The sequence below is a fragment of the Grampus griseus genome (assembly GCF_964374135.1).
Source record: "Grampus griseus genome assembly, chromosome: 8".
Taxonomy (NCBI): domain Eukaryota; kingdom Metazoa; phylum Chordata; class Mammalia; order Artiodactyla; family Delphinidae; genus Grampus; species Grampus griseus.
In genome coordinates, this window is record NC_139002.1 from 9,803,759 (window position 1) to 9,815,911 (window position 12,153).

General features: G+C 44.4%; 1 protein-coding gene across 2 annotated transcripts in view; it reads left to right on the top strand.

Moving 5' to 3' along the window:
• Positions 1–10,311, top strand: part of SIAE (sialic acid acetylesterase) — a 35,362-nt gene extending 25,051 nt beyond the window's left edge. For both annotated transcript variants that reach the window (XM_082659995.1, XM_082659996.1), the window contains 5 exons: positions 1,073–1,182; positions 1,761–1,894; positions 5,908–6,065; positions 7,314–7,506; positions 8,917–10,311. In XM_082659995.1, coding sequence (XP_082516121.1) covers positions 1,073–1,182; positions 1,761–1,894; positions 5,908–6,065; positions 7,314–7,506; positions 8,917–9,168 — 847 coding nt within the window. In that variant the 3' untranslated portion in view covers positions 9,169–10,311. The remainder of the gene's footprint in view (positions 1–1,072; positions 1,183–1,760; positions 1,895–5,907; positions 6,066–7,313; positions 7,507–8,916) is intronic.
• Positions 10,312–12,153: the final 1,842 nt, after the last annotated feature.

The window sequence follows — 12,153 nt, forward strand, 5'->3', positions numbered from 1 at the left end:
GTACTAAGTCTGAGAGAGGTTTAGTGACTTGCTTGTGGACACGACTAGTAAATGATAAAGTCTGGTGTCAATGTCTGTGCTCTTAACCACTGTGCTGTGTTGCCTGTGAGAATAAACACAGTCTAACAGTTTGGAAGAACAAGTACCCATGTAATCAGAGAAGTGTATTAGAAGACTGATGGTGAAAGCACGCTCAGGAAGGGCTGGATCAGGAAGAATATTTGGGGGTGGGGGAAGGGAGAGAAAAGGCTGGTTAATAACATCTTGACACTAATGTTAAAACAGAGATGAACAATATGTGAACTGCTTTCACAGACCTTGTCCCATCAGTTCTGGGAAGAGCATGGACTTGAGCTCTTGGTATATCTTGGGTAAAGGTCTGCCTGTTGTGGAGTGAAGTTATCCAGTTTTGGAACAGAAAGACTTGCCTTCGGTAGAGTTGGAGGAATCTGAAGCCAAGCTTCCCAGGTCTCTGGGGACATGGCAGGGCCAATAGCAAGGGGAAGTGGCCATTCTCATATGCAGCTGTTGCAAGTGTAAATTCATACAAATATTGCACAGAGACAATTTAGGGACATGTTCAAAGTCTTAAGAAAATGTGCGCTTTTGACCTGGCAATCTCATTTCTGGGAATTTATCTTAAGGAAATAATTAAGACTATATGCAGTGATTTAGCTCTAAGGAAGATAATCATGGCATTGCTTATAAAAGCAAAGAGCTTAACGCAATCTCAGTGTCCACCCACTGAGTACTAGTTAAATAAACTTATTGCCTGTGCAATAGACTCATTAAAACGCTCCTCCTCCCTGGTCTTAATCACTAGATGGAAACCGGGGTGGCCCCGTCTGAACTCACAGAAAGCTGACTGATGACAGTGATTCTGGGAAGAACCTGGAGTGAAATTTGGAGACTGTCCTCATGTTTTCATGGAAACAGAGTGGTTGAATTGAACTCTGTGTTGCTTTCATCAGGAGCTTGCCCCGAGTGAAGCTGGATAGATGCCCAGCTCAGGGATCGTCATGTGATCAGTCATTGGCTCTCTCTTGACACTTGTGTGTCTTACTGATTTCAGGTTCATGCCGTCTGATCTTGAAACTGGTCCCAGTGAATACTCTGTTCTCTGGAATGCCATGATCCATCCGCTCCGTAATATGACTCTGAAAGGGGTGATATGGTACCAGGGTGAGTGTTCAGTTTGCTGGTTTTCCATTGTATCAGTTAGCTGTTGCTGCACAAGAAACCACCCCAGAACGTAGTGGCTTCCGACAGTAATAATGTTAGCGAGCTCACTATTCTCTGGGTTAGCAGGGTAGTTTTTCTGTCTGGGCTGCTTTGGCTGATTTCTGCCGGGAGCTCTTACGTGCCTTTGGCCACCTGGCAGGTTGTCTGGTGGCTGGATGACCTAGCCTGGCCTCTCCCTCATGCCTGTTGACTGGGGCTGTCTGTCTGCCGGGGCCTCCTGGTTCTCACGTGGCCTCTCATCCTTCAGCAAAGCTAGTTCAGACTTAATTTATCATTTACATGGCAGTGTCAGGGTTCCAAGTGTATCAGGAGAGAACAAACCACAGAGCTGAATTGCTTTTCAAGCCTCTGCTTGCATCGTGTTTGCTGATGCCCCATTGGCCAGAGCAAGCACAAGGCCAGTCCAGGGAGACCGCAGGAAGGCCCGCTACCTAAGGGCATGCATGGAGGTTGGGGAGCAGTGTGTGGCTGCCTTTGCATCTACCCCATACTCTTCTCACAATTTGGACTGTTTTTAGGGGAGTCCAATGTAAACTTTAACAGGGACCTGTACAATTGTACGTTCCCTGCACTCATTGAAGACTGGCGCCAAACCTTCCACGATGGCTCCCAGGGGCAGACAGAGCGCTTCTTCCCATTTGGATTTGTCCAGGTACGTGCTGAGAGGAAGAGGGTTCATGGGCTTCGGTGTGGGGAGGTGCTGTTGAGATCTCTTCCCTGGAGTCCGTCTTCCTTTTTTTGCCCTCCTAGCTTGCCTGCTGGTCAAGAACTGAATGTAACTTAATTCATCTCAGTTTACTGATGGGACAATTACATCTTAAAAAAAGTTAATAAGTAACCAATATTTCTTCTTATTAAAAAGCATTACATGTTCATTAGAGAAATATTAAAGAGAAAGGCAAAAAAAAAAAAAGAAGCTAAAAACACTTATAATTCCACAATCCAGAAATAAGCAGACCTTTTCTGCTCATGTATTTTTGAAATAGGATCCATACCATAATACTGTATCATATCTCGCTTTTTCTCTTAAGGTCATATTGTGAACATTTTTCATGCCGATAAATTTTAATCTTCAGCACAATTTATAACGATTGGAGGGTGTTCAGAAATATGGTTGTATTGTAATTTAACTAGTCTTCCACAGACAGGCTCTTAGGTTGCTTTAAACGTTTTGCCTTTATAAGCAGTGGCATGTTTATTTTCCTTGTAGCTAAATCCTTGCACACATGCTTAATTATTTCCATAAGATAAATTCCCAGAAATGAAATTACTAGGTTAAATTGCACACTTTTTAAGGCTTTGAACATGTCCTTAAATTTTTCTGTGGAAATGTATCCATTTGTGTATTTATACTCTTAGCAACCATGTGTGACAGTGTCCACCTCCCCACACCTTCCCGAACTTGCTGTTATCCCTCCCACCTCTGAGAATGAACCGCGCTCTTTCACTCACTCCCAGCCCACTGCGCATGCTCTCTGCCTGGAATAATCTTTTTTTCCCACACATTCCTAACTTTTATCATCCGTTAGCCTGGATATCAGTTAGGAAGCCTTCTGCGACTACCCAGAGTCTGTCCCCATATGGGTGACTGCTTAGTACCCTTCACTTCCCCTTTTTACTTGTATGTACTTTGTGCACATGACCACATTTTCCTGGATCACATTTATAGCCCCAGTACGACCTAATTGGTCGGCACTCATTAAATATGTCCCGACACACAAATGAAAAAGTATATCAAGAGAAACCATACTTTCAGTTAGTGGTACCTCGTCAGAAAGATTCTGCTCTCAGCCTTGTCTAAAAGGAATAAACATATTTAACCAAGTTCATAATTGCCTTGCCTCACCTGTTCACGTGACCCCTCCGAGACCTAGACGTCTTAGCAGGGTAGTAGTTCTGACTTGTCTAGGACATAGGAATTAAACAAGTAAGGTGTTATAAAATCGAGGCCCAGGTTCATGCCCCGGTCCGGGAAGATCCCACATGCCGCGGAGCGGCTGGGCCCGTGAGCCATGGCCGCTGAGCCTGTGCGTCCAGAGCCTGTGCTCCACAACGGGAGAGGCCACAACAGTGAGAGGCCCGTGTGCTGCAAAACAAAAACCAAACAACAAAAACAAAAACAAACAAACAAAAAAACGAGGCCCACCTCACAGCATAAACACAAAATAGGCTTTAATGTTTGAGTTGGACGCACCTACTTCCAGGCGTCTGCCTCTGAGTGTCCCCCAGATGCTCTCCTCTCACCATCCTCTTGTTCCTCTACCTCATCCCATTTCATGTACCTTTTTTTGGATAAAGATTTTTATAGACCTTCTTTCCACTTATAATTACTTTACAATCATTTTCTTTCTTCTTTCTAACATTTGTTTTGACTTTGAATGAGAATATTCTGCTCATTATTTTCAAAATAGCAACTCCTGTCACCAGTTCTGTATTACTGTTGGTGGAAACTATTTTTTTGTCTCTCAGCCTGTGCACATGGTGATTTGAATGTGACTTCAACCGATTCAAGCCAAAAATATGTTTAAATGCTTATTACATGCCACGAACTGTGTGAGGTACTAGAAATATACCATGAAGCAGAGAGACCTGGTCCTTGCACTTGTGCATGTGGTTTAGTGGAAGTCCCTTAGCCTTGGGTGTCAACTTTATCATCATCAACAACAGTATGTTGGTTGTTTGTGGAAAACTGGGAATATAAATATAAATATAAATGTTTAACTTCAAAGGGAAATGGTAAATTCGGCAACATAATGGCTCAGAGCATGGTCTGGGGATTCGAATCCCAGCTCTGGCTTCTTTAGCTATGTGATTTCGAACAAGATATTGAACCTTTTTGTTATTTTAAGTATTAAATGAGTTAGTCCATGTAAAGCCTGGCACAAGCTAGAAAATGTCAGTGTTTATTATTATTAATGAGAGAAGTCAGAAAATCTGGAGGGACAGTTGTTGTGTAAAGGAAGATGAATTGACTTAATGGAAGGGCCGAGTGTGAAACGGTGGTGGCAGTAACTAGAGCACAGTTAGAGGCAGGACACGAACTCCGTGGAGAGAGCAGGGCTAGACACCTGTGTCTGAGTAGAGAGGTGAGCGGAGGCCCGGGGAGAGAGAAAAAGGAGCCAGAGTTGAGGCACTGGAGTCCCTAGGAGTGTGCTTTTTTTTTTTTTTTTTTTTTTTTTTAGGAGTGTGCTTTTTAAAAAGGGTTTTGGAGGAACAGTGGAACACACTGCAGACTGCAGATGCTATTGTGAAGTCCTCCAAATGTGCCCAGTTTTATATTCTTTGGCTATTATATGCTTTCTTTAGCAGTGATTAGTATTTCTACTAATCACTGCAGGAGACTGAGCAAGTGCCCTGCTTTATCTCAGGAAAAACAGGAATTTCATGCGCGTGTGGAGTCTGCTGGTGCCCCCATGAGGCCAGTGTGTAGTAGTGCAGCCGATGAAATAGTGGAGAATTACTGCAGCAATTCTCAGCAAACGGCCATTTTGAGACAACTTCCTAGGCTTGAGTGGCTGTTGGTAGCATTTCTCCCGCAGCGCTTCCGGTTAGTAACTCACCCTAGACTTTGTTGCCATGATCCTCATCATGGCGCTGGTTGGTGAACATGGCTCCACTTTCACTCTTCTTCTGGCTGTTGTGTGGGAAGAAGTAGGGTCACTTACTGGATCTTTTTTTTGCCATTTTCTAGTTTGCATGACGTTTCATTGTGCAGCTTCAGCGCCTTTTATCATTTCATATGTTAAAGCCAATTTGCATAAGAGATTTTAATAAGAATCAAGTGGTGGGGAAATGTACTCCTTCTCTTAGTGGGAGAAACCACAGAGCCATATGGCAGGAGGGTGTGGCTCTTGGAAGGTGTGAAGAACTGGGGTCCTTGATGCAATCTGCCACGCACTCAAGGGCAGATTCCTCCCTGCTTCCCTACAGTGCTTTGCCCTGTGTTGTACACAGAGTTGTCAGTGACGGACCTACTGCTTTGTAACAAGCTACCTCAGAAGTTCGGGGCTTACCACATCAGCCACTGTGTTTGCTCCTGATTCCGTGGGTTGGCCAGGCAGGCAGGGCTCAGCTGGGGTGGCTCATCTCTGCTCTGTAACTTCAGCCAGGCTTGCTCATGTGGCTGCAGTTTGAACTGAAGGATCTAGAATTCACATGATTGGCCCCTCAGCTGGAACGGCTGGGATATTAACACCTCTCTCCTCATGACCTTCCAGTTTCCAAGGCTGCTCTCTCCACATTTCTCCAGCAGGGTAGCTGGACTTCTGTTACATGGCCATCTCAGGGTTCCAAGAAAATGAAATCTGGAGGCAAGGGCTCTTGAGGCAAAGCCTCAGAAGCTGCACACCATCACCTCTGCTGCACTGTTTGTCAGAGCAAATCACAGGCTTAGACAGGTTCAGCGAGAGGAGAGAGAGACTCCACCTCTTGCTGAGAGGGGTGGCAGAGTTTCATTGCGGCGAGGGGGATGAGAGGTTCAGCCACAAGGGTGAGAGGCTCCGTAAGTACGTGTTGGATGAGCACGGGGGTCAGTGAAGCAGAAGCAGGGTCTTGTGAAAGGCTCTAGTGTAGCTTTCTTTTTAAAAATGTTTAATGTTTTCCAGCTTTATTGCAGTACAGGTTTCTGGTGAAATAAAATGCTGATGCACAATGTCTACTTTCTAGTTATCTTCATATTTGTCTGGTGCAACCCCAAATGATGGGCTTCCCGAGATCCGTTGGCATCAAACGGCAGACTTTGGCTATGTCCCTAACCTAAGGATGCCCAACACTTTCATGGCTGTAGCTGTGGATCTCTGTGATAGGAATTCGCCTTTTGGCAGGTGGGTGCTTCTTGGGCTTTGTTTGAACAATAATATATGTTCTTTGTCTGTGGCCTTCACTCTGATGTTCACTTGTGAGGGGGCCTGAGGATTGGACATTAGAAGCATGATTTATCAGTCATTCACATGGGATGTGCTGCAGTAACCAAAAACCCTCACCATCCCAGTGCCTTGATGCCACGGAACCTTATTTCGTGTTCACACTCCATGTCCAAATAAGGTCAACAGAGAGGCTTTGCTCTCATCGTCATTCACAGATCCAGAGCGACAGAGGCTCCAGGGTGATCTGTGCTTCCACATGCACCTACGGTTTCACGTTGGCAATTAAATGCTTCCCAACCCAAAGCAACGTAAGTCACTTCTGCTCACATTGCACTGGCCAAAGCAAATCCCATGGCCATGCCTGTCTTCGGCGAGAGCAGGAAATGGAATTCTACCGTGGACTCAGAGGGGGACTATCTGGATGACTACCCCGATGTTAACAGCCCCTATGATTACCACCCGCTAGCTGTAGGATACCAGGGGATTTCATTGTGAAACGGAGCCCAACACAGAGTGTCTGGATTATAGTAGGAGCCTGAATGAACATTTCTTTCTTTCTTAATTTTATTTATTTATTTATTTATTTATTTATTTCAGCTGCGCTGGGTCTTTGTTGCGGCGCGCGGGCTTCTCTAGTTGTGGCGCATGGGCTCTAGAGCACGCGTGGGCTCCGTAGTTGCAGCATGCGGGCTTAGCTGCAGTATGTGGGATCTTAGTTCCCTGACCAGGGATCAAACCCGGGCCCCCTGCATTGGGAGTGCAGTCTTAACCACTGGACCACTAGGGATATTTATTTAGTTTTGAATGAATGAATGTTTATTGAATGAACAAATAAACCTAGAGGAGACCAAGTAATGAACAGCTGATTCAGATGAAACACAGGACTTTCAGTGGTTGCAGCAGTCTTACGAGAGCTCTCCTAGGTTAGTTCCAATACCTGCCCTCCCTCCTTCTCTCCCTTTATTCTTTCCTTCCGAGTCCTCGGTTATTTCAAGGTTTCCGACCCGTAGAAGGCCCAGAGTCCCATCTGTGGTTACAACTCACCGTTTCTCTTAGGCTGACTCGCCACAGATCACTGGCTATTAGATTCAGTCAACTTTATTCTCACCTTCTTAAGGGGTGCTTTGTATAAGATTTCCTTTTTTAAAAAACGTGATTATTGTTGAGCCCAAACCCACAGTTCTCTACCTCTTCTTTATCCTGTAGCACACACCCTCGGGATAAGCAGACGGTGGCCTACAGGCTGCACCTGGGGGCCCGTGCCGTGGCTTATGGGGCAAAGTTGACCTTTCAAGGACCACTGCCTCAGAAGATAGAACTCCTGGGCGACATGGGGCTGCTGAACCTCACATATTCCCAGCCAATCCAGGTGCAGAGGCACAACAACAAGATATTTGAGGTGAGAACTGCAGAAACAGTAGGGGTTCATCCTGTGGGGGGTTGGGGGGGCGGGATATCCTCCACGCCGAGGCCCACCTCTAATTATCACATGACTGCGAGGCAGGTTTTGGTTGGTCAGGGGCTGAGTTTATCTCAGAGCAACAAAAAAGCAGCTACTGATTCATTCACTTAGAGGCAATTTTGATGGGACCACCAAGGAAGGGAAGACGTGCCCACATTGAAATGATACTCCTTTTGCGTTTTCCCTCCCAGAGCAGCCATCTTTGCATGCGAAAGGGCCCGTGGCTTTATATGTGGACACCTATTGAAAGGACCCTCGCTCCAGAATGTTTCCCTCACTCGTAGACATCTTTTCTTTGTCACACTATCCTAAATTCTGATTTTCTTTTGAGTCTCTCCTTTAAGAGGTTGAAGCTTGGTGATTTGCAACTTAGTATGAATTACTGTAACGGAACTCTGTACTCGCTTCTAATACCTGGTGAGGATCATTCCTCTGTGGAACTGGGGCTATTGATTAAACAGCTTCTTTAGGAGTCTTCTAAGGTCGGGGTTGGCGGTGGAGGCATTCCCAGGTGGAGCATTTATATGAGTGTCTTTGGGAGCCCCGAAGTCGTTAGGCTGTGGCGGGCAGTGAGTGAAAAGAGGGCATTGGAGGGGGGATGAAAGAATGTAGAAGACAAACTGTACACAGGCGTTTATCTAGGACTGTTCCTCCTCTGGAATCCTAACCAGAGCATCCACCTGCCTCAGGTGCTTCCTCAGCACCTACGCCACCTAGCTTCTTTGCATGCTGGGTTTTAGGTGAATCCTAGCTCCAAGGAGCCTCTGTGTTCTGAGTTCTCCTCTCTAGTCAACAGCTGGCAGCCTGCCCATCGTCTGGACCTGGAATCTTAGCTGGGACCAGGACAGAATTGAACCTTGGGAACTGGGTATTTTATGCTCCCTTCACCAGATAGATTGTTTTCTGACTTGAGAACAGCTTACCATCCAAAGTTCCTTTGTGCCCCTTCTTCATTCCCCAGCTCCTTTGGGAGCCAGAGAGCAGCACAGCGGTGCCTCGCTTCACCCAAATTCCTGCCTGCTTTGCTGTTTGGCCGGAGGATCACAGGAAGGTTGTTCAGCGGAGCCTTCCCTGAATGTTTCATGACTACGCTGCCTTGTCTCCCTCAGTCATTTAATGTTTTACTCATTGATTTAAGCTATTTATTTTAGCACGTGAACTTTTACTATGGATCTGTGGCTGTGCTGACCAGACCCAGCCTGGACTCAGGTTTGTTCTGGTCACTGTAGGAAATGTGTCTGTGGCTGCGCGTGGCCGCTTCTCCTCTTTCAGTCTGTCTGAAGAGCAGTCCCGCCTCTTGGCATATCCTCCTGACCTAACTGTTCCTGTTTATGACTCTCCTGTTAGATCTCCTGTTGCAGTGACCATCAGTGCAAGTGGCTTCCAGCTCCCATGGACACTTTCTCCGCCCAGACGCTGGCCCTGAATGTCAAGTCTTGTCACAACAGCCTGGTTGCTGTTCGCTATGCGTGGACCACATGGCCTTGTGAATATAAGCAGTGTCCCCTGTACCACCCCACCAGTGCCCTGCCAGCTCCTCCCTTCACTGCTTTCATTACAAACCAGATTCCCGGGTATCGCAGCAAGGTTGCTAAGTGATTCCGTTGCAGTATGATCACATCTTAGACGTGTGGATCCTTTAGATTTGGGCATTTAGGAGTTTAAATGACAGCTGTTGCTTTTTAATGGAAATGAATAGAACTGCCTCATTGACAGCGCCCGGCTAGCACATGGCTGTTTCCATATTCTGAGATGCCAGAGCTGGTAGGCAAATGAAACGCTTGTCTTTTGTCCTCCAGTTGGGCCAGGTATCTGTATTAGAATAATTCCAAACTACAAACAACTTGAATCTCAATGTCATTCGCTTCCCTTATTACTGGGAGTGAAATGTCTTTAACACTTTTGTCCCCTTACCTCCAGACTGTGGAAACTCGGGGTCGGAAGAGATTTTAAGGCCCTGCAGGCCGGCTAGCATTTATGTTTTTTTCTATAAAATATGAGAGGTGGTTATCAAATTTCTGTATAAAGTTTCCCTTCTAAACTTCCCAACAGTTTTTCCTCAGGTGGAACTGAAATGTTTCTTCCACTACACAACAATCTTTCAGAGAACTGATTTCAGCCCTATTTTGTTCCAAGCTGAAAACAATTCTATTCCTTTAGTCTAAATAATGATAATGTGAATATTTAACAGAAAGAAACCAGAATCACGTGCAGGCATTTTGGGAGGCGCTAAGGGACGGCCTCAAGGAGGGAAAAGAAAGGCGAGCTGGAGCAGCCCATGGGGAGCCCATGTGACCGCAGAGGTCATTGAGAAGCAAACAGAGATATCAGGCTGTTTAAAGGTAAGAGGTTTAACTACGAAAAGGACAATCCAGATGGAGGAACAACGTGAGGCTGAAAGTAAAGCTACAGGATAAGCATTTAGAAAAGTAATCTAGATGGGGCAAATGTGAAAGAGGGCTTTTGTGTATACTATTAAGAATCATAATGCTGTTTATTGGTTGATTAAGAACAGTTAAAGGCACTTGACAATTGTCTGTAATCTCTAAGAAGCTGGAAATAAAAGTATAATCATTAGTCACGTGTACACATTCCTCTCTAGTCAAAACTGGGTTATGAACGGGCTTGCAAATTGTCCCCTGAACCTGAGAAAGGAGTGAAACTAATCTGTGGGTAGTTTCCATTCCCTTAATGTGAAAAATGAGAACGAAAGCATAAGCATCACTCTCTCCATACCTGTCCCCCAAGGGGTCCTGGTGTAACTGAAGAGCAGGAATGCATCGTCAGTGCCAGGATCTTAGTAAAAAGCGAAACAGCTACGCAGCTTGCAAGGAACTCTGCTCCTTCAAGGACTTCCCAGTGCACAGCTGGCTCCTAACACCCAAACCTTGGCCTCTTATTCATCTGGCCTAACAGGAACCACGGACCCAGTAACAGACTCCTGCGGAAAAGCGAATGTACTGTCCACTCCTCCTCACCGCAGCACTCACGCGCGTCGCGTGGCAGCCGTTCTAACTTGGAAGAAGCTAGAAACAGTTAAGCGCTCCAGGCCCAGGTTCCCTTCACCCCCAGTAAGCTAGGGCACACAGTGTAAAACGTTAGGTTTAGGTGGTGGATATCTTAATGAAAAGTCATATGAAAGTTTATTTTTAATGGTTGAATAATTTAAAACATTCTGTGGGAATTCAGTTTCTTTCCCAAATGAAAATAACTTTTTACTATTTGAAAAAATCGAATTCATAATCACTAAGAAGACTTGGATGCTAAAGAAAAGTATACGTAAGTAAAAACCACCACAAAATTCATCATTTGGAGACACTTAATGTCTTGGTGAACATCACCTGATTTGTTTAGGTCACATTTTACATACTACTACATGGTATATTATTTTGTAATCTGCGTTTCTGACTTATTCTAGAGAAATAATTTTCCTATGTAAAGTGAAAACAGATTTAGATTGTTTCAGTTTGTGGGAGCTCTATATTTTCTTTAACCAATTTGCCATCAGTGGACATAGAGGGTTTTAAACAAATACTGTGATAACTGTTACGTGCAAACACCATCCCGCACTTAATTCCTTAGGGTCCTGAATATGGAATAATGGGTTTAAGGATAAATATGTTTAACATTTTGACACCTATAGCTTAACCCTCCCAAAGGGTTCAACTGTTTACATTTCCACCAAGGCACAGTCCCATTTTCTCCCTCATTTTCACTGACATTGGATGTTGTCAAACTATCTTCAACAATCCAGTAGATGAAAAGATTTTTTAAGTATGCCAGCTAGGGCAGTGTTTTTCAAGTTACTTAAAATGATGATCCATAGTAAAAACACTTTACATCATTCCATGTGTCCCCATGTGTATTGTGTGAATGGTGTATAAACGCCTATATACACACTATAGTTGAAACCAGTTTCAACCTTTGACATGCGATGCATTCCAATATGTTCTAATTGTCTTCTAATTTAATTTTAAAAGATGTGGGTCTTGATTGCCTAAGTTTAAGAACAACTAGTGTGTTGAAATTTGTAGTTTGAAAAACACTGTTCTAGGAAAGCTACAAAATGAATACTTTAATTAAAGGAAAACCGTGCACTAACTTACATAAATTTTTTTTAATGTTCTTCTTAGAATGATGCTCACTTTGAATCTGTGATTAACTCAGGCTGTAACAGAATGGAAAGATATTGGTTATGTGATAAAAGCAGCATATACCATTTCTGTGTAAATGCAAATGGCTTCAGGCACCTTATGCAGAGAAAAAAGAAAAAAGAAAAACATTAACAGTTTTGAGTAATCTCCTTTCTATCCCTGATTTGCTATTATCCAAATTTTACTATTGTTTTTGCACTGTAAAAGCTATACAAACTTGTAAGACTATAAATAAGAATCATAAAATTAGTGTTGGTTACTTTAGTTTCTGATACTTTGCAGTGGCCAGTGTGATGTGCTCTAAATGCTGCATCAGATCCCTCCCTCTGCCATCCAGATATAGTCCTGTAAGATGCTAGGCCCATTTGTTTCCTCCCCCGTTAGCAGCTATGGACGGTAGCACAGTGACAATCCAGTTCTCACCGCCTTC